At 36.8% G+C, this 22,879-nt stretch overlaps 1 protein-coding gene across 1 annotated transcript in view; it reads right to left on the bottom strand.

Annotated features, from left to right (window-relative positions):
• Window positions 1-22,879, bottom strand: part of COL25A1 (collagen type XXV alpha 1 chain) — a 592,248-nt gene that overhangs the window by 284,319 nt on the left and 285,050 nt on the right. Inside the window, exon 3 of the mRNA XM_056803096.1 lies at window positions 2,267-2,311. Within this exon, the coding sequence (XP_056659074.1) occupies window positions 2,267-2,311 (45 nt within the window). The remainder of the gene's footprint in view (window positions 1-2,266; window positions 2,312-22,879) is intronic.

The following is a 22,879-nucleotide window of genomic DNA, read 5'->3' as shown; positions in this document are numbered from 1 at the left end:
ATACCCTAGATAAAGTCTTCTCAAAAAAGACCCTTAATCCCTCCGCTTCATTTGGACTGGGGAGACTGGATATGTATGAGGCTGGGATTCAAGAAATCTGGGCTCTTTTTCCACTTTTTCCACTAAAAAGCTATGTGACATTAATTAGTTTAATAATCCCTTAATGTCCCTGAATCCAGTAGCTTTTCCTATTAAATACTAATAAAATAAAAATTTTCTACTAAATAAGGAAGCAATCTTAGATTTGGGACTTCCTACCTTTAAAGGTTGACCCGAAGTCAAATATAACCTGGTAATCACATTAATAAATCTTTTTTGTAAAGCAACAGATTTAGATATAATACTAGAAACACACAAGGACTGCAAATTTAAAAGAAAAATGATAACTATAAGTTTGAGATTCTTGGGCTAGAGGATCTTTATGGACTTTCTAAGTTCTGAAATGCTCTCATTTTGTAAATATTCAGTCATGTTCAAAATTTCCAAATGTGGGTGTTTCTTGAAACATTAAATAGCACATTCACATCCAAGCCACATAAAAGGAAAGTATACAATGTTTTAAATATTTGAACCTAAATGGACATGTGTTTACAATGCACTATAATGACACCATTATTTTTCTTAGAGAAGTTCAGATTGCAAGAGGCCAAGACCTCCCCTTTTCTTTTTAAAATAAGATTCAACCAGGTCAATTATATATTCCAACTCACTATATAAAATAAGAGAAAAAACAAAAAGAAAGATTAAAAATGGGGAAAGCAGCATTGTTCCCTGTTCTGGGACTCAGAAATGTTGCATACTTATGCTGAATACTCCCTAGGGACATGGCCTTAAACTCTGTGCTTAGTGATCACTATGTCACAGCCTTATTGCAGAAGAATAGGATGGAATGGTCTTTGTCTGCACAATGTGAACCTGACCCAAGGGAAGCAAGAGTAAAAAATTCAAATCATGGCCAATGATCCGGCCAAACCATGAACAATAGTTCTGTGGATTTCTCCTTCACAAAGCTCTATGCAATCTGGGGATGGCAGAATAAGTTATGGGATACAATTATGATAGAGCACCATTGTGGGGTGAGAAATGATGAGCAGATTGATTTTAGAAAAACACGGAAAGACTTGTATGAAACAATGCAGAGGGAAATGCACAGCTGGATGTAACAGCAATATTATTCAAGAGTAAATGTGGACGACTAAGCTATTTTGAGTAAAAAGAACACTTGGATCCACTATGAAGGGTTGGTAAAGGAAAATGCTATCTACCTCCAGAGAAAGCACTGAGATGTAGCTATATTGCATGGTGCCACATATATATATCTATAGCAAATGTTTGTCTTTTATGTTTATAGTTTTCCGTATATGAAACCATCTCTGCATACCTGCTATGTTTGGTCACAATGCATAATCTTTGTAATATGTTATTATAATCTCCTGACTAATTTTCATTTCAGCTTTTTGCTTTAATAAATACATTAAAAAATTTTTAAATATTCGTCTCTAATGCAGGGTTGGGACTCACAATGCGATCAAAAAAATTAAATATTTTTAAAAGCCCAAAGCTAAATGTAAGCATTTATGTAAATATGTAATACAATCCCCCGTTTTCTAGTTTATATGTATGTGTAAAATGTAATAAAAAAAGAAATTAAATATTTAAAGCCCACAACCATATGCAAGCAAATATATAAATAATGTAATGCATTCTCCCATTTTTCCAATTTATACATATATGCACCCATATCCATAAATATGTATTTCTGTAGGTACATGTACATATGTATATATTCGAAGGGAAACCTAGAGTAGTGACTTGGATTCAGGTTCTGGCTCTAAGAATGTCACTTAGGCTTTCAGGTGCCCACATAACTTTTTTAAAACTCTAAGTAGCAAAAGACTTGTCGATCTGCATTGATGGAGGGAGTTTCATCGTTTAGTCCAAATACATAGACGTGTGTGTGTGTGTGTGTGTGTGTGTGTGTGTGTGTGTGTGAATCCATACAAGCAAGGCCAAAGGAAAATGATTGCCTTTCTGATTCAAATATAACTTAACAAAATGGAAAAAACTTTACAAATTCAAAGAAACTGGGAGTAAATCAAAATTCTTGGCAAATATGAATTCCAAAATACATCAGTTTAATTTTAGATGTAAAAAATATAAGACAACACAGCAAAATAATATAATATAAATGTATCCCTAAATGAATCTTGGTGACCACACACAGAAATCAGATGCCTACATGGCAAAGCCCCAAGTCCAAACTTACCAGATTCTCCTCTTCTGCCCCTTTTACCACGTTTCCCAGGAGGACCTGAAACAAAAATAAGAGATTTCTCAATTATTTGTTATTTTAAAGTCTTTTAAAATTATTATTTTTAAAGTGTCCCTGTATTAGGTTTGTGTCCAGTGGTCATTCAGAAAAATTCTCCCTTTCCCATGAAGTCGCAACAAAGTCAATGGACTATGATAATATTTCATCCAGAAGAGTCTCTCTAGCCTCCTGCCTTTGTTTTATTGTGCTTAAATACCATTAAATATCACTCCTTCTAAAGTAATGTTAATTTTAGCTGAGAAAAAAATTTTCCTTTGTACTATCAAAGAAGAAAGGAAATGAAAAGTATAAATAAAATTGAAGGTGGAGGCACATTCATCTGGGAAAAGAAAGTGATTTGGAAGAGTTAATTGTAAAATCATGGGATCATGGATCAGGAGTTGAAAGTTGCCTTAGACATTATCTAGTGCAACCCTTCCACTATGCAGTTGAAGAAACTGAGGTCCAGTTTCCACTTTCTTTGAGTATTGCCCAAGGTTACCCAGGCAGAGTCAAGGATTCAAATTCTGGTTCTAGTACCCCAAGTTTGGTATTTTTGCCACAACACCACATTTTCTTCCATAAAATGATTATAATTATCAATTGTGATCATTACAATCTCATTTAGAAAAGCCCACCAAGACATAAAATGGGTTCTTTGAGAACTACTATAAATGATTATTAGGAACTACTTTGCACTGTTTTTTAAACCTTTACCAAAGTTCTATCTTAGAATCAGTACTGTGTATTGGTTCCAAGGCAGGAGAAGGGTTAGGGCTAGGCAATGGGGGTTAAGTGACTTGCCCAGGGTCACACAGCTAGGAAGTGTCTGAGGCCAGTTTTGAACCCAGGTACTCCCATCTCTAGTTCTAGGTCTCAATCTAGTGAACCACCCAATTGCCCCCTACTTTGCACTTTTCAAAAATAAAACAAACTTTTTTTGGGAAATGTGAGCAAGAATCCCACAGGATGAGATGAGTTGCAATGGGTATTATTGGAGGGAGTAGTCATACTGATGAGCTCACAGATCCACTGATGTATTTTGGAATTCATATTTGCCAGAAATTTAGATTCACTCCCAATTTGTTTGAATTTATAAAGTTTTCTCCATTTTGTTGTTACATTTGAATCAGAAATACTAATACAAATTTTTCAAACTTGGGTATTAGAAAGAAATAGCTGTAACTAGCACACAACCAACATGGAGAATCAAAATCTAAGGTCACAGATAATCCAATCTAGTCATGACTTTCAAATTTGAAGGTGTAATGGAGAGTGGTTAAAAGATGGTAAAAGAAACAGGGTCTAGGAGAGATAGCTGATGTTTAGGATTGGCTCAGAGAGAGGAAAGGGGGTTTGGAGGTCACCCCCTTTAAATGACACAAAAATGACTCATCTCCCATTGTCAAAAATCTCATGGAAAGAAGTTCCCCAAGACTAGAGACTAGAAGTCCATGGTTCAAATCTGGTCTCAGCTATGAGACCTGAGCAAGTCACTTAAGCCCAATTGCCTAGTCCTTACCACACTTCTCCCTTGGAAACAATATGCAGTATTGATTATAAGACAGAAGGTAAGGTTTTAAAAAGAGAAGGAGGTTCCTATCTTTCTTATTTTTAAATTTATTTTATAACATACATGCATTCCCCTTCGCTAAGCTGAAAAAACCAGTCTCTTTAGCTAGAAATCTCCAACAATGTAATAGGCAACCTTAACAGAATAATGGATTTGCTGTCATTTGAAGCTTTTAAGCAGAGACAGAATGATGATGCATGACCATTAGAGAGAGATTCTATAGAGGAGACTGATTCATTAGGTAAGAGGCAGGTCTTGATGACTTCTTAGTTTCTTCCCAATTCTAATTGTCTCTACATTGTCATTCCTATGAGTCTATTTTAATTATCTGTCTAGGTCTCCATCTCTCATTTTTATCTTCTGAGTCAAGGACCCAGGTTTAAGACCTACCTCTGAAATGTACTAGCTGTATGACCCTGCACAAATCATTTTTACTTCTCTGCTTCCTAGGCAACATTCTAAATTACAGCCTACTTTTCATTGGTGAAACCAATCTCTACTCTGGGACATCTCACACACTGATAAAATGCTAAATGATGAATATACTTTGATGAAACTTTGTTCAGCTATGCCATCCAGTATGCAGATCAGATTGTACCCTATTCACATCTTATCCTGTGCATACCTTGTCCAAATTCCCTAATGATTCTTCCACAGCGTCTATACAAGGCATAAGTACCGATGGATCAACTCTCTGAGATCTTTTCCAATCACAGGTCATGGTCTGGACAAAAGGCATTGTTCATCTTGATTTTTAGTTGTGTAGACAATTAATTCAAACACAAAATTTGGAATAATTAGCTCATTTCAGAGACTCTAAAAGAGTGGAGGTTTGTAACCATCATTATAATGCCATTCAGAGACAGGCACATCTATAGGACCTCACCACTTCTGGGAATCCTTTTTGCAACTGGATAATATACTTGACATCTTTATGGTGGCACAACCATTTAATGGATTTAATGAAAAATGTGTCTTATTTTTTATTTCATTTAATTAGTTAATTTAGAATATTTTTCCATGGTTACAAGATTCATGTTCTTTCCCTCCCCTCCCACCAATCCTTTCCTGTAGCTGATGCGCAATTCCATTGGGTTTTACATGTGTCATTGATGAAGACCCATTTCCATATTATTAATATCCCCAATCATATCCCCTCATCCCATGTGATGGAGCAGTTGTTTTTCTTCTGTTTCTACTCCCCCAGTTATTCCTCTGAAAAACATGTGTCTTATTGATATTTCATCAATTACCCTTTTCTGACAACAGTGAAGTCTTTGATTTTTGTTTCCCAAGCATTTGGCATTTCCCCCTTTTTCAGACATCTTGAGACTTGAGCTCTCAACTCTCTCAACATTTGTCTACTCTGTATATCTCAGTCTGGTCCAGCTGCTCTTCCTATCTTTGTTTTCTTTAGAGCTATTTCTACTTCCTCATGCAGCACTTTGGGGATTGTGATATGAGTCCAAATGTTGTAGTCTGCCTGTCACTGATGGAGAAAAGAGCTAGTGATAGTAACCTTTAGAGATCATTTTCCATTTTTAATCTCTTCATTGTCCTTCTTCCTGTTTCATCCTTAAATGCCCTGGGGATGATCTGGCTTAGTTGAGTGTCTAGCTAAACTTTCTATAAACTTCTACCCCCCTCCCCCATGGCTTCTCATTTGTAAAATGAATCAGTGCTGGTCATATTCATCTGTCCTCCACTGAAAGGTTTTCTAAATTATTTTATATTTTAAACAATTATTGTCCTTTTTGCCATATTCTTCCACTGAACAGGAAGATCAACGGTCTTCTGTCATTAACAATTTCTAAGCTTTTTGATCATCTCATTGTGGTAGCTGATTAAATTTCCACAGGAAATGATGATATCTGTCCTTTTGTCTACCCATTCTGAAGCAGGTGGTTCAGGGGATAGAGCACTAAACTTCAAGTCAGGAAGACAGAAGTTCAAATACCACCTCAGATTCTGATGAGAAGAGTAAACCTAGGAAGTCACATAATCTCAGTCTATTGTAGTTTATTCATCTGTAAAATGGGGGTAAAAACATCACCCACCTCCTAGGAGCAAATGGCATAATATACATAAAGCTCTTTGCAAACATTAAAGTGATATAAAAACAATAACTATTTTTTCCAGCACTAAAAGCTAAATTGGCCAGTTGAAGTTCCTTCGATTGTATGCAAACATCTTTTTAAAAATTCGTTGTTCTATTTTGCTATTAACTATGATCTTTAATCTAACAATTGGATGTTTTGTTTGTGCATCAAGAGTGACTTAGAAATGGCTGCCACATTGCGAACCAGTCATTCCTTATCTATTAAAACACTTTATTTCTTTTTTTAGTGATATAATTTAATATACCCGATGTCTTTTGCTTTTTAACTCTGTTGTTGAAAACAAATTCCTGGTTATATATGTGTGATGCTTCCATGTAATCTACCCGTCTCTCTCCTTTCTTACTTCCAAACCACATTTTCTAACATATTTTTCACCATTCACATCTATGTCTACCTTTACACTAAATATTAAAGTATATGTCAATTTAACTTTCAGGGTCTTACTAAATTATTTAGGGAATTTTTCTCCTTCTTCAATATTAGACATTGAACAAGAAGCTGCTCTATTGTCTTCAATGTGATCTTCTCACAAAAAAAAAAAAATCATCATGAACACTGCAGTGGCAGATGCCCAAGTACCTCATGAACTTTTGTTTGTTTTGATGCCCAACAAACCAATTTCAATGACACCTTCCTTTGCCTCCCTAAAGAGAACCTTTGAGCCATTATTCCATTTTGCTGAAATTTCCTTTTCTCTTATTTCGTTTAGAGTGTCAATAGCAGATTGATTTCATTCTATTTAACCTGTAGTATCATAGCCCCAGTTAACTCATATTTCATGCCTTCTCTAAATTCCTAGTTCTCCAAATCCCTTGGCTGGACTCCTGTCTTTGTTTCTATTAGGTACCTCCCATTGACTTGGCTAGACTCCTGCCTTTCCAGGTGTCCAAGTACCTCTCACTATGGTGCTCTCCCAGGATTCTCTTTTATTGCTACATTCCTTCAACCTCTGCCCCAGGTTGGAAATCTAGAGACCATTAGCTGTGCCATAGAGCACAGAAGCCCAGACCCTCTGATCAAATTATTGTAATAAATACTATGGTTATGACAAATATAAATAAGACATGTCCCTCATTCCCATCAAAATTATTGTCTGGTAGAGGATTTCTGATATTATATCATAAAATAAGGTAGAATATAAAATTACATTAAGAAAGGTAGTGATAAGATGCTATGGGAGTTCAGAGGAAGGAGAGATTAATATGATTTTTATTATTTTCATTGAGAAGGTGGGAAAAATGAAACATTTTCCAGCAAATGACCTGTTAAAAAAACCACTGAGCTAGTCTGTATCAGACTGGAGACATTCTTGGCTTTCTAGCCATCATTCTCAATTATATGAGATCTGCCTCTGTTTCCTTAGGCATTGTAACTCCCCCTGAGTTATAGTCCAGACAAAGAGAAAAACACAATTACCACCACAATGAGAATTTAGCCCTTATAATATTTGCTTCCCCCCAAAAAAGTCCAAAGAAAATAAAGAACTGCCTGGTTTTAAAGAATGAGCTGCTAAGCCTGACAACTTCCAAAACTCCGAAAAGTTCAAGACACAGGTAGCACATGGCCTTAGTGCCCTGGAGACTCAACTGGATATGGAGCTAAGGGCTTCCACATGGAAACATTATCATCTGAAACAAAAATATTGGTGAGCCATTCAGATTCTTCCAAACCCCTCAAAAGACTGACTTGGGCCATCTGTGTTTTATAAGAAGTTTAAAAAGTAACAAAAGTACAATTAAAAGCATTCTGTAGGTCCTTTCAGACACACTTTTGCAAATTGTCATTTGAAATGACCTGAATCCATGCCTTCTGAGGAATCTAAGTGACACAGTACAGTGTTGTGCCTGGAGTCAAGAAGATCTGAAAGCGAATCCAGACTCAGGCACTTTTAGCTGTGTGACCCGAAGCAAGTCACTTAACCTCTGTCTGCCTTGGTTTCTTCATCTGTAAAATAGAGATAATTATAGGCAACCTCCTAAAGTTATAGTGAGCAGCAAATGAAATAATATTTGTAAAGCACTTTGCAAAACTTGGGGTGGATCTAGGCAAGACCTGGGATTAGAAGAACTGAGTCCAAATTGGGACTCAGATGCTTATTGGCTCTACTAGAGTACCTGTGAACTTTGGGGCTATGGGTTCACCTGACTGAGACAAATACACTTTTTATGGGTTCTTTGGGCCTGGCTAGAAATGAAAAAAGTCCAGTAGTTTCAGAAAGTCTGTCAAGTTGACACAGCCATTGAGTCTTAGGCAGTAGTTTTTAACCTATGAATCAAGAATCTGGTTGTTTTCAATGCTTTTATTAATGGGGAAACAGAAGTGGGTATGTGACCTTGTGCAATGGCAAAGCTGAACAAAGGAAATAAAGAGGAATATAGAGCACTATGAAGTGTGTTTGCTGTTTGATTTTACCACTCTCCTGACATAATCGCTGATGATTACAAATCAGCTTCGTTTCCTATTCCCCAAACGATTCCCCATTTCTGATTCCCCATTCCCAGAATATTCCCAACATATTATTGCATCATGTTCCAATCAACCATGAACTGATAACACCTATGTTTCTCAAGCTTATGTAACTTTGGATTCCTCTTTTGTGCATGTTTCTTGACTATGAAAGAACTCTGCAAACCCCCCAAATCATCCTTGGTTTCTGAGGAGACTTGGATCCCCTTTAGTGGCATTTGCTAACTTTGGCAATAAATCGATTGTACTTGGTACACTCTTGCCTCAGACTCTTTTCATCACAGATTTCAAATGCAATTGGTTAATTTGTCAAGACAGAGAAACAGAACTCCAACCCTCCAATATGGTCCTTCCAAAGAACCTCCACAGACCCATCCAATAAAGACTGAGGGGGACCAAACTGGATGGTTGAAATTCCCTTGACTGAATCCAAATTCTTCTGAGTCAAAGTAAGCCTCCAAGACCCTAGAGAAGCCCCCACTTTGTTGGGGAAGATTTTTCCTTTCAGAGATAAGGGAAAGTCCTCTTGAAGCAACAGCCAAGGGAAGGTCTTTTAGGCAGAAGTTACTCTTATTGGAACATGTAGTAGTTTAGTTTTCCCCCTGAGGGTACACTTCAGCAAAGATCCTAGAAGGACAGAACTTTAATCAGCTCTCCTATTTAGCAGGGACTTAGTTTCTACATATAGTGGAAGATAGGGAGGAAGACTTTGCTAAATGCTTCTTTCTATATGTGTGCATTTTGGATACAGTGAACTGAGTTTTAGAAATTAGAGTGACATCTTGAATGGGGGGATCTAATTTGCAAGCTAGAGGTCCCTTGTATCAGATACAAGAATGTCTTCTGGACATAGGGTACTCCCTTTTATAGAGAGTACAATTTCTTCTCTGAATGAATTCATAAGTCTTCTTTTCCAGATATTTGTTCTAAATCTACTCTTTCCATGCATGGGAAACTCTTCTCTAATTAACTTGCTCAGCTTGGCTCATTACATATCCTTTTCATGGTTGTGATAGCATCTATCTTTCTAGTCTAATCTTACTTTTCTCCCCGAAACAGTCAAACTAGGCTACCTGTTGTTCCATCAGCATGCCATTCTCTCATCTCCTCCCTCCATACTTTTATGCCAATATCTGAAATATGTTCTCTCCTCATTTCTCCTTCATGGGATCTTCAGATCTTTTTAACCTCAGACATGATGCGACCCACTCTATGAGATCGTTGCCGATTCTCTGCTATTCTCTGCTAGTGCCTCTTCACCGAAAGTTTGTATCTACTTAAAGGTGGAAATATTGTCTCCTTCAATAAGATACAAGCTTTTCTGAGGATAGGAAATTTCATTTTTGTCTTTCTCTCCTAGCACTTAATACTTAGCAAATGGTTACTGATTATTGACTGAAGCAACTTTGTACAGAAAGTGAAAGAAAATGCCATGATTTGTCTGTGCATCTAAGCTTGCCTTCCACCTACTGAGGAAAACATATCTATTTGGTTACCATAGGGATTCAATATTTTCCAAATTATTTGTTGCCTTTAGAAAGTAAAGGGCTGACCATTAACTGAATTTCCATGGTTTTATATGTTGTCTCAGTGGAGAAAGTAATATTCTTTTGTTATGTGTGAAGGAGAGGTGAGCATGTGTGACAATAAAACTAATTGCAGATGACTGTTCCCTTAGAAGCAAATACTTTAACTTGAAATGGTCAAAGTTTGTCATGATACACAGCCTGATTCTGGATTTTAAAAAATCCATGCATTCTATGAGATGGTTGCTATGCAGTGTTATCTTTATGAAGTTCACAAAATTTAGTACTAGACAGAACTGAAAACTGAGAAATTACTCATCAATTGGGAAATGACCAAACAAAATGGGGCATATGATTGTGATGGAACACCATTGCTCTGAAAGAAAGGATAAACAGTATAATTTTTTAATATGAAAAGACCTAAATGAAATTATGAAAATGGAAATTAGTAGAACCAAGAGAATTTTATATACAGCTACAGAATTAAAGTGTGAAGAAAAATGCTTAAATGTTCACCCCCAGAGAAAGAACAGATAAATAGAAAAATGAAGGACACATGCATGATATATCCGTTTCTTTTGTCAAATGAAGCCTTCCCTGGTGAGGGATAGAAGAGAGAGAGAGAGGGATATACCTGGCAATTTTAATGTAACCAACAAACAAATAAAATAATAAAAATGCTTTAATATTCCTGGTAATGAACAGATTAATTTTCAGTGGAATATTTCTCTATCAGGAAAACCAATTTCATGGGTAAAAACAAAAAGATGACACAAAGATGCAGACCAAGGCATGAAACACTGCTGGGACTAGTAGGAAAATATAACTGCATATAAACATGTTAACAAGAAAAACATGAAAGATGCCACAGAACACACATTCTTTTCCCCATCTCGCTTCTTTACTCTCAAATGGTTGTCCCTAGTTCATCTTTCCCAAAAGAAGCAGAGACCACCAGGATTGGAGAGAAGAAGGAACTGTGAGCCAATGACTCTAGAATACTGAAAACACATTTAAATCTAGTTTATATAGTCCTGGGCAAAGTGTGATGTCAGGGATACTAGTTAACCTCCCTCCCTTCTCTCCACATTCCAGAGGGAAAGCAGAAGCAGAGTACAATGAAAATGGCATTGGATTTGGAAGCAAAAGACCCAAGTTTGAATTCTCAGTAGCCCTGGACAAGTCACTTAATCTCTTTTGGTCTCCATTTCATCAACTATAGAATGAGAAGATTGGATCGACTGACCTCTGAGCACCCTTTTAGTGATAAAGCTTTGACCCAATGAAACTCTTTTAATAGTGCATAGCCTTTCATCTCATAGTTAGAAATAAAAAGCTGAAAACAGAAGTACTTGGTTCATTGTTCTGTAAACACATGGTGTTAAATGTAAAATGCTGTCCTTGGTGCTGGCGAGGCAAAGGAAAAAAAAACAATTTCTGCCCTCAAGAAGCTTACAGCACACACTGCTTGGAAGATTCAGTATATATAATAATAAGCAAAGCCCAAGTATATACAAAGTGACACAAAACAATTCTAAGCAGGAGAAAATACTAACAAGTGGGCATGGTGAGGGGGCTGGTATTGAAGATCAGAAAAGGGTATATGTAGAAAGTGAGCTGTGCTTAGACAAAAGCTACAAATCCCAAAAAGAAGAGATGGGGGAAAAGAGAAGAATTAATTTACCTGAGAATAACAGTTCTAACTTTTTTAGAGTTGCTAGAGATCACTTGGAAAGGTAGTAGAGTGAAGAGTGCTAAAAAGAGTCAGAAAGACCTGAGTTTTAATTCTGCCTCAAATGCTTCCTAGCTGTGTGACCTTGGACAAGTCACTTCATCTCTCCTAGCCTCAGTTTCCTTATCTGTATAAAAAGTAACAACAGCACTTATCTCCCAGGATGGTTGAGAGGATCAACTGAGATAGCCTGTGTAAAGGGTTTTGCAAACCTTAAAGTACAGTATAAATGTTAGCTATTATTATTATTAAAATCATCTAGTGTCTTGACTAGTTGACTCAATTCTCTCTCCCCCCAATCTATTCTCTATATCACTATCAAATAACCTTTCTAATGAACATTTCTAAATCCATCACTTCATTAGTCAAAAATCTTAACTATGTTTCTTCTTTCTACTTAAGGCTGGACATACAAATCCCTGTGTAACATTGCCCAAACTCACTTTCCCTGCTATATTTCATATCAGTCTTTCTCATGTACTCAAATACTCAGTCAAACTGGACTCATCACCATCCATTAAAGATAAGTTTCTTCCCCAGATTTTCTTTTTTGTACATCATTTAGCATTTTCTATTCTTTTTTAATGCTCTGTATCTATGATTTCATAGGAAGAGGGAATACATAATAAGGAAACTGCTTCTAACAATACAGATAAACACTGCTCTGCATCTTAGTCTTTTTATTAGTTCATGCCCTAAGAAGTTAAGTGACTTGTCCAAGGTCATATAGTCTGTGTCAAAGGTGAGACTTGAAATGATGTCTTTCTGATTCCAAGGGATGCTAGATGATACAGTGGGTAGAGCACCAGGACTAGAGTCAGGAAGACTCATATTCTGAGTTCAAATCTGGGGTCAGGCAGCTAGCTGGGTGATCCAGGGTAAGTCAATTCACGTTGTCTGCCTCAGTTTCCTCACCTGTCAAATGAGCTGGAGAAGGAAATGGCAAACCACCCCAGGATATTAGCCAAGAAAATCCCAAATGGGGATATGAAGAGTCAGGCACACCTCTCTTCCTTATTCCATATAACATGCCTCTCTTCATTATTCCAAAGCTAGAAAATTCTAATGGTATGTCACCTGATGTAAAGATTAAAATTTTAGGGGAGACTGAGGCAGGTAGAAATTAGTTTCTCTCTGTAAGGAGTATTATATTTTTATGAGGTTTATTAAAGATTAAGGATTAAAGAAAATACAGGATAAGAAACACGTGCCTAGGCCAGAGAGGCCTAGACAAGATCATCTCACATCATGGAAGAGCCACGTCTGCTCCAAAATGGAAGTCCAAAAGAGACCACAAAAGCCTTTGCAATCAGGTTAAATCCCTTCTTGATCTCGGCCCACCTGAGAATTCAGTGAGATTACAAAGCATTTTGGGGAAGTGGAGCAAGGGCTTCTGGGGATTGAAGTCCAGAGTTCAAATCCATTTTTTACACTGGCCCCTCTATTCTGTTCATATTACAGTTGTTTCCATACATGACCTATTTCCCCTCCCATATTCAAAAGCAGAAGCATCAAACACATGATCCACAAGATGGGTCATCAATACTCTCAAGTATTCTGCCAAACTAGATTGAAATATAATGGGGAAATACTTAACAAAATAAAGAATAAAATAAACCATAAATAATATTAATATGTGGATCTCTAACACAACATGCATCCCCAAGGATCCTTAATATGGTTGAGTGTCCCCTATTTCTCTTCGAGTTTGACACTACTCCTGCAACGTACTTCAGGGCAGGGACTTTTTCTTTTCTATTCCCAACCCATTACTTTTGAGTAAATGCTTATTTTGGCTGCCTTGCCAAATGAATGAATGAATGAATCCAGTTCGAATACCTCTTTTTAAAAAACCATTACCTTCTGTCTTGAAATCAATACTGTATATTGGTTCCAAGGCAGAAGAATAGTAAGGGCTAGGCAATGGGGGTCAAGTGACTTGCCCAGGGTCACACAGCTGGCAAGTGTCTGAGGCCAAATTTGAACCCAGGACCTCCCATCTCTAGGTCTGATTCTCAATCCACTGGGCTACCCAGCTGCCCCCCAAATGCCTCATTTTAATAGAGGAAAGAAGAGTCCAAAAAAGTAATCATTTGCTAAATATTTTCAAATAGCTAGTGGCACAATTCCCCCCAGTAACATAATCAGTATACAACAAGGTCTCCCAACTTTCAGTCCAGTGCTGTTTCCTAAGCCACTCGGTTTTCTCAGGTTGACCTACCACAATCAGCATGGGTGATAATAGATCTTTTCCTGTTTGGACAAGGAGAAGGCTGAGGACATCAAAGTGAAACTTCATCCACTTCACCATTTGGCCATCCTGTTTATCATCAAACATGGCTGACTAGAAGCTGTGTAGAGATATATTTTTGTCATGTGTGAGAACACATGCACACCTTCATGGAATCATCACCATAAGAGCCAAATGATGTAAGCCAATACTGCAGTTCATAATTTATAAAAAATAAAAACAAAAAAAAAATGCCAGGTGTCTTTGGTATGAAGGAAATCTTTTCCAGAAGGATTAGTTAATTGAGGCATCACTGCCATATTTAAATTAAACTATTTGTTTTCAATGTCTCTTTTCAGTTTTTAAAATATTTTTTTTAAAATTGAACCTCTGCAATGTGTTAGTTTTAAAAAGGTGAATGAAACCAACTTGTAGATGGTGAAGCAAACAAGCTTGTAATAACTGAGTTCTGGAACTGTCAGCATTCAGTACAATTTGATTCATAATATTTACCAAAAAAGTGAGGAATATACACAGAAAAGCTGAAAAGGCACATACATCTCATATTTTTTCTGAGTTTCACAAAAAAATATAAATAAAGCCTAAAATTTGACATTTCCAACTGTATTTTGTTGGCTGTCCTTCCTGTGCCTCAAAACTACCAACACTCATGTAAAATTAAATTCCTCATGTTCCCTTGCACCCAGTAGGGTCTATTCTTGTACCATCTTCCCAGTTATCCAGGTTCACAACTCATAAGTCAGATGATTTTTGAGTCTTCCTCTCCTTTGCCTTTCCACATCCAATAAATGTCCAAGTTCTATGCATTCTACCTCAGTAGAATTATACATACCTCCTATTGTTTGTTCGCATTAATGCTGCCTTGGTTTAGGGACTCACTAAATCTCTTTTATTGTAATAGTTCTCCAAATGGTCTCCTAGTCTCTAGTCTCCTCTCCTATCCCACCTTGCACAGCAATATTCCCAATGCAAAAGTTCACATAAATCCTCAATCTGGTTACAATTTACTTCTTAGGTCTTACTGCATACTGCTTCACCTCATATATTATATGATCCAGGTAAACCAAATTCCTTCCAATCCTCCAGTTTTGTCCTGCCCTCTCCTGTCTTTGGGACCTTTTTCATACTTCTCCCCCATTCCTAAAATTCCTCACACCTCTTCCTGGTGAAAGATTTCTCTTCCTTCAAAGCTTATCTTAGGTACCATTTCATCAGTGAAGTCTTCATCAATGTCCCCAGAGATCAATTCTTTCTTTAAAAAACAAAACTTACCTTAGAATCAATAGCTATATTGGTTCCTAGAGAGAACAGTGGTAAGGATCAAGCAATGAGGGTTAAGTGACTTTCCCAGGGTCACAAAACTAGGAAGGTTTTGAGGCTATATTTGAACCCAACACCTCCTGTCTGTAGGCTTAGCTCTCATCACAAAGATGCCCCCAATCAACACTCTTTAATTTTTATTTTTATCAATTTTCTCTAAGACATTGATTTTAATATAATTTATTTGCAATTTTATCTTCTATGCCTTACTAGATCATATGATATTTGAAGGCAGGAACTGTGACTTTTTTTACCTCTTTCCCCCGGAGCCAAAAACATGGTAGATACTTAATAAGTGTTTTTATTAAGTTATTTTGAAAATAAAACACCAAATCAAAATGTAATGTTCAATACTATCTGTACCTTGTTCCTTTTATAACTCTCCCCATTTTCTATCTTGTACATGAGAAAATTTCTGGCAGTCCCCAAACTAGCATAGAATAGCGAAATAAAGCCATAAAGCAGACTCTATCTTGACAGAAAGAGCTTTTGATGGATGCTGAAGGGAGGGAAAAATGCATAACCCATTGAAGTTAATGAAGGGGTAAAGAGATTACAAATGAACTGCATTCAATTATCTTCTCAGTCACAAATTCCAAGATTGATAACTAATAGAGGACCATTAACAGCATCCACATTATAATATAGAATTCTTATTGCCAATGTTGAGAAGTGACCCTGTCTCCAAGTGGCATACTTCTTAGACAGAGATTAAAGAGATTTTTTTGCCTGTGACTTTCTGCTAGTATTCTGAAATAAACACCTTCTACAACATTAAAATCCATAACAATCAAAAGATGGAGGCATTGGGTTTTTTATCCATTTCTAGCCTGAAATTGTTATCATTTCCACAAAATGACCAAGATGTTTCCCTGTTTTGCCAAGATCACAAACTTTTAAATTATTACAAAACAAGTAACAGAGGAGAAGAAAGGCTGGGGCTGGCTGGTGTCACTGGTCAGGTTTCCCTTGCAAAGAGAGCTTCTGAGAAACTCTAAGAGACTCTTCTGGTTTGGAACAGACTACCAGGTATATAATTTTCACCTTCTAGTAATAATGCTTGACAGTACTTTGCATATCATGTTGCCTAACAAACTCTATAAATAAAATATATACTCATAACTTTCAGGTTATAGACCCTAAGAGAGAACAGACCCTAATACTAATACTTCTTTTGAAATCAGCAATGACCATTCTTCGGAAGGATTTGAAAATATCTTGAAGGGTTGAAAGCCTAGCTAGGTGTCACACAATGGACCAAAATGGATTTCCTCCACCACTTTACTGTTTTCTCTCCCAGTTTTCTCATCAGGCTAAATGTCTATTCTCCTTTATGATTATAAGTGTGAGAATTAAGCCAAGCTTTTCAAGTGCTTTCAAAAATCAGCTGAAGCTTTGGAAATGAGAATTTCTTATGACCAGAAAAGGAATAACTTTATAGCTTAGACAATTTGAGCATCCTGTGGGAATATGTGGGAAACAAGTTGTAATTCATGATAAAATAAGGATTTTCAAAAATACTGGATAATTTTTGTTGGCTTTATGTTTTACATAAAGTTTTATTCCCCCAAAAAGATGCTGGCAAGCCAGAAGTTCTCCTTGCATCCACTTTCTATATTTAGATAATAAAAATATTAGAATATTCTTCTAAAATTTTTCTAAGACCACAAATAACCCAATGTTGCAGTTCATTGATTTTAATGAGGTCAGATGTGGCACAGTTGTTATTTCTATCATTCTTCCCCCACACAGAAAGTGTTTCATTATTACAGCACTAGAATGTTTTACCCCATGATACAGGAGGTGATATATCATGGTAACTTGGGGCATATGTGAGTGTGTGAAAGGGAGAGAAGAGTGGAGACAGACAGACAGAAGATGGTAGGGGGTAGAGAGAGGAAGGGAGAGCGGATGAGAAAGAAATGGATTACCTTGTCAGACCAAAGACTATGTAATGAGAATAGTTACTGAAACTCAATGCATCATGCTAGAATATAGAGGGAGAAACTGGTTACTTCCAAAACTTTCAGAAAAATAATAAGTGGAGTTAGTTTTAAAATGTTGTCATAAGTTCATCTAAAGAAGTAGTTGAGTTTTGTGGCTTTTCTTTTAAACATAAGGAGGATTCTTAAAACTAACAAATATCACAAAAACAAAAATCAAATAACCCTTCTGACTTGCTCAATAAATATGAATTGATATAATTTTTTCTTTAGTTTGGGATCTGGAGGCAATAATCATGATGAAGAAAAAAGGAGAGAAGTGTGACTTAATTTTCCACTTTTCCACTGATGGCTACAAAATCAAATATGTCTGCCAAACTTTTCATGCATGAGTGAAATGAAGATTAGTTACACATATCAAGAAATAAATTTAAATTACCCAGATTTCTTTAGGCAGGTTCAATGTATTTTTTAAGATATCTTTTCTCTAAATCAACAACTATTACTTTTTACCATGAGTAATGCTGAAAGATGGAGGATAGAAATTACACTAACAAGTAGGAGAAATGATTCTGCATTAGAGAAGAAGACAAAATGTAATGAATAATTCCATTTGATGCTACTTGACAAAGACTTGTTAAATAACTACTATGGGCAGTGCACTATAGACCCACAGATGGAACAAGATAATCCTTTTTCTTAGGGGTTTGTAATATGGTAACATAAATAATGAGCTTATAAATGAAGCATGGAAGAAGTTATTCAAATAAGAGTAAGATTTTTAGAGAGAAAAAATAAAATGGAAGCCAGAAATAAGGAGATCAAGGCCAAGGAATATGGGAACTTTGGTGGTCAAGTTATAGATCAAAAACATTGTAGAGATTCTGCCTAAACTAAGTTGACCAAAGAGAAGTTTAACAACCAATGTCAAAATAACATGTCTGGATGCAGAGTCTGGATACATAAGATCCTTAGACTAGTGATTGAGACCAGCCCATCTGCTGGAGACGATTACTGGCATTCAACTTCTATATAAACCTTGAACTAATAAATGAGAAGAAATGACAAAAGTCTGAAGGAATCATCCTATAAGGTTGTGGACTTTCTGATCACAAATTCATGCATTTAGTGTTACTTAAATTTTCTGATATTATGTCATATGAAAATTTTGTTCTTGTCTTTTGTTTGAATTTGTTTTATATTAATATGATCATCCTAATAGTAAGAATCAGAGGACAAGGTAATACAACAGATGAGGCAAGTGAGAAAATCAGCCCCCCCCTTTAGTTATTTTACTTTGCATACTTTGCATATCTGATTAACTTATTGTTGTTCAGTTGTTTCAAACTCTTTGTGACCCCATTTGGAGTTTTCTTAGTAAAGATACTGGAGTAGTTTGTCGTTTTCTTCTCCAGCTCATTTTACAGATGGGGAAACTGAGGGAAACAGGGTTAGGTGACTTGTCCAGAGTCATACAGCTAGTAAGTATCTAAAATCAATTTTGAACTCAGGTGTCCAGACCTGGTCCCCCATCCACTGTATCACCAGCTGCTCTATCTAATTACCTACATACATGTTGTTTTAATCCAATAGACTATAATATCTTTGAAGGCAAGAACTATTTCCCTATGTCTTTGTATATCTAGTACCTATGACAGTGCTTGGCACAGAGTAGATACTTAAATCTTTTTATAAAGGGTCTTAGTAAATGGCTATAGGAATACTTATTCTTAATCTCATATCTTCAGTCTTAGAATCAATGGTTCCAAGACAGAAGAATGGTAAGGACTAGCCAATAGTGAGTAAGTGACTAAGCTGTCATACAGCAGTTAGATTTGAACCCTGGACCTCTTGTCTCTAGGCCTGGATTTCTAACCACTGAGCCACCTAGCTGCTGTCCCCAATAATATTTTAATAATGAAATTAATTATAGGACATTATTTACAAGAATTTGTTAAACTAGATCATAAAGCAAAAAGTAAAGTCATTTTTTAATCATAGAATCTAAGAGTCAGAAGGTATGAAAGGCCACGTGTTGCAGCTTTTTCAGAACAAGCTGCTCCTACACAGCACTCCAAGAAGGGCTCACCTAACTTCTGTTTGAATGAATGAATGAAGTCAATGAATGAATGAGAAAGCATTCAGTAAGCTCTTACTATATGCTGAGCACTACACTTAGTCCGGGGAATATAAGCAGAAAAAAATTGTAAGTCCCTGCTCCAATGAAGTGGAACCCATTATATCCCAAAGTAAGCAACTCCACTTCTGAATGCTTCTAACTGTTAGGAAGTGTTTCCATACAAGAAGCCAAAATGTACCTCACTGAAACTTCCTCCCACTGCTCCTGGTTCTGCCCTCTGGGGCCCAGCAGAACAAATCTAATTCCTTTTCCATGTGTGAGCTCCTAAAATGCCTGAGAACAGCTATTATTCCCTCTCCCAACTCCATCTAAGTCCTATCTCATTTTTAGACATACAGTAAACATATATGTAGGGTGACAATTAAGAAGCCCAATCAACAGGTGTATTCATGCTACAGTACATGTGATGGTCATTAAAACCTGTCCAAAACCTGTTCATTTTCTTTCTTTCTTCCTTCCTTCCTTTCTTTTTCTTCCTTCCTTCCTTTTTCTTCCTTCCTTCCTTCCTTCCTTCCTTCCTTCCTTCCTTCCTTCCCTCCTTCCCTCCCTCCTTCCTTCCTTCCTTCCTTCCTTCCCTCCTTCCTTCCTTTCCTCCTTCCTTCCCTCCTTCCTTCCTTCCCTCCTTCCTTCCCTCCTTCCCTCCTTCCTTCCTTTCCTCCTTCCTTCCCTCCTTCCTTCCTTCCCTCCTTCCTTCCCTCCTTCCTTCCTTCCTTCCTTCCTTCCTTCCTTCCTTCCTTCCTTCCTTCCTTCCTTCCTTCCCTCCTTCCTTCCCTCCTTCCTTCCTTCCCTCCTTCCTTCCTTCCCTCCTTCCTTCCCTCCTTCCTTCCTTCCCTCTTCCTTCCTTCCTTCCTTCCTTCCTTCCTTCCTTCCTTCCTTTCTTCCTTCCTTTCCCTTACATCTTGGAATTAATCCTAAGTATTGGTCCCAAGGCAGTAGAGCAGTAAGGCCTAGGCAATGAGGTTGTTAAGTGACTCAGCAAGGTCACAAAGCTAGGAAATGTCTTAGGCTATATTTGAACCCAGGATCTCTAAGCCTAGCTCTCAATCTAAGGAGCCACCTAGCTGCCCCAGGTGTATTTCTTTTTGAATGGACCAATCAAAAACATGTAACATTAAGATTATTCAAAATCAATTAAAATATCATCTTGCTTTTTTTTTTTAACTTATGCATCAACCTGTTACTTAAATCAAGATTTATGTTTCAGAAATTTGGCTTCGAAGATTTGGCAAGGCAGGAAATGAGACTAGGGTCTCCCCTCCTAATGCTTTTCTCCAATTTTAAGTTTTAAGTACATAGCAATTCCTACGTGTTAGAGCCCCCCCTTTGTCCAGAAAACATATCAAAACTCGTTATTTCCTTCTTAAAATTGGTTCCACCTCTTACCTTTCTATTTATCATTCAACTCAGGCTTGAAAGAGACATCCCTATTATATTCGATTCTTTTCCCTTTCTAGTTGTCATAGATAATGTCAAATGTTTTTCTTTATCAAAAATGTGTTTTCCAGAAATCTGGGAAGACTTGTCTAAACTGATACAGAATGAAGGGAGCAGAACCAGGAGAACAACTTATATAACAACATTCTAAAGACAAAGAAATTTGAGAAAACCTCTGATCACTTGATACATTGACCAGTCATGGTTTGCGGAAATAGATGATGTACAAAATATGAAGCATGGTACTCAACTTCTGACAGAGAGAGAGGTGATGCATATTAGATGCAAGATGAGACAAACACTTTTGGACATGGCCAATTGGAGGTGTTTTGGGGTTTTTTTGCTTGAATATGTTTATTTGTTATAATGGTTTTATTTTTCCTTTTAAAATTAAATCTACAAAAAAATCCCAATCAAGTCCTTCCTTCCATACCAATTCCTCCTAATAACACCCAGTTTCAGACATCATCACTCTTAGAGTATTGCAATGGCCCCCTAACTGGTCTCAGACTCCAGGCTTTCTTACTATTAATCATTATGCACACTATTTCCAGGTTAATCTTCCAAAAACAATGCTCTTATTATATCATTTCTCTGTTTAAAGTTCTTCCATGACTGACCATTAACATTTGAATAAAAATTCAAATTCCTCAATATTCCAAGTTTTCCATAATCTGACAGCAAGCTTACTCTTTTTCAGTGACATTTCTTTTTACTTTCCAACACAGACCCTTGTTGTTCAGTCACTTCAATCATGACCAACTTTTCATGATCCCATTTGGGGTTTTGTTGGCAGAGATCCTGGAGAGGTTTCCATTTCCTTCTCCAACTCATTTTATGGATGAAGAAACCAAGACCAACAGGGTTAAGTGACTTGCCCAGAGTCACACAGTCAGTATCTGAGCCCAGATTTGCACTCAGATGCGCTCTACTCACTGGGTCTAGGTGCCCACCCTTCTTAAGGGTCAATTTTAATTTTTTTCAATTTTCCCATTAATTCATGCCTGATTTTACTAGTTTGTAATACTCTCTCCTTCCCCTGAATGCAAAAGCAGTTATTTTTCTATTCTAAACATCTGGCCACTAAATTCTACATTTTCCAGTAAAGATATTTACCTTTTTTCAGTATATCTCATCTCCTTCAACTAGATTGAGGCAGCATGATGCAGTGGTCAGGGTGATGAAATTGGAGACATGGAACCAGAGTCCCAAATCTGATTCTGCCATTTACTACCTGTGGGAGTGTACGCAAATCACCTCATCTCCTTGGCCTTGTTTCCTCATTTATAAAATAAGGGAATTGGTTTCGATAGCCTCTGGGGTCTCTTCCAAATTTATAATTATGATCTATGGTTGTAGGATCGTCCTATGCAGTATAGCTTAGTGGACAGATAAATGGCTTTGGAGTCAGGACCATTTCTGATACATACTGGCTCTGAGACTCTGGGAAAATTGCCTCAGTTTTCCGTGCACTAGATCAGAGGTGTCAAATACATGGTTTGGACCAGACTAAATGTAATTGGGAAATATTTATCAAATTAATAAAAATATGATAAAATTAATATAAATAATGTATGATAAATAAGATAAAATTTAATTAAAAATAAACACACACTATATAGTTTTCTAAATTAATACATGGCCTGCAGAGATCCATATGTGATGGTGGCTCATGTTTCTATCTCAGTTTGATACCATTGCCAATAAACTCTAAAATTTTAAGTTTCAGAGAAGTTGCTGGCCTGAATTAACAAAAGGAATTTTTCCTTCTGGAATCTAAAAGTTCTTTATACCAATGGAATTATAGATCTAATCCCAATTCCTATCTGTATCACCATAAGTCTTAGAGGACGAGGAAAGACAAATTTTCCTTAGACTCAGCCAGCAATGTGGGACAGTACTCATTATCTATTAAAAAATGAACTTATACATGCTCCAAAACCCCATTAGAAAGCCATCTTTTGTGGCTCTCATACACACAAATGCCTTGTAGATGAAACCACCTTCTAAAGTCCTTTAGGCATGTTTGTAACTGAAACCGTTGGAAGCAATCTCACACTAGC

This window comes from Monodelphis domestica, chromosome 6, assembly GCF_027887165.1.
Source record: "Monodelphis domestica isolate mMonDom1 chromosome 6, mMonDom1.pri, whole genome shotgun sequence".
NCBI classification, from domain to species: domain Eukaryota; kingdom Metazoa; phylum Chordata; class Mammalia; order Didelphimorphia; family Didelphidae; genus Monodelphis; species Monodelphis domestica.
The sequence above is the reverse complement of the archived record's forward strand: the minus strand, read 5'-3'. Positions and strand labels throughout refer to the sequence as shown.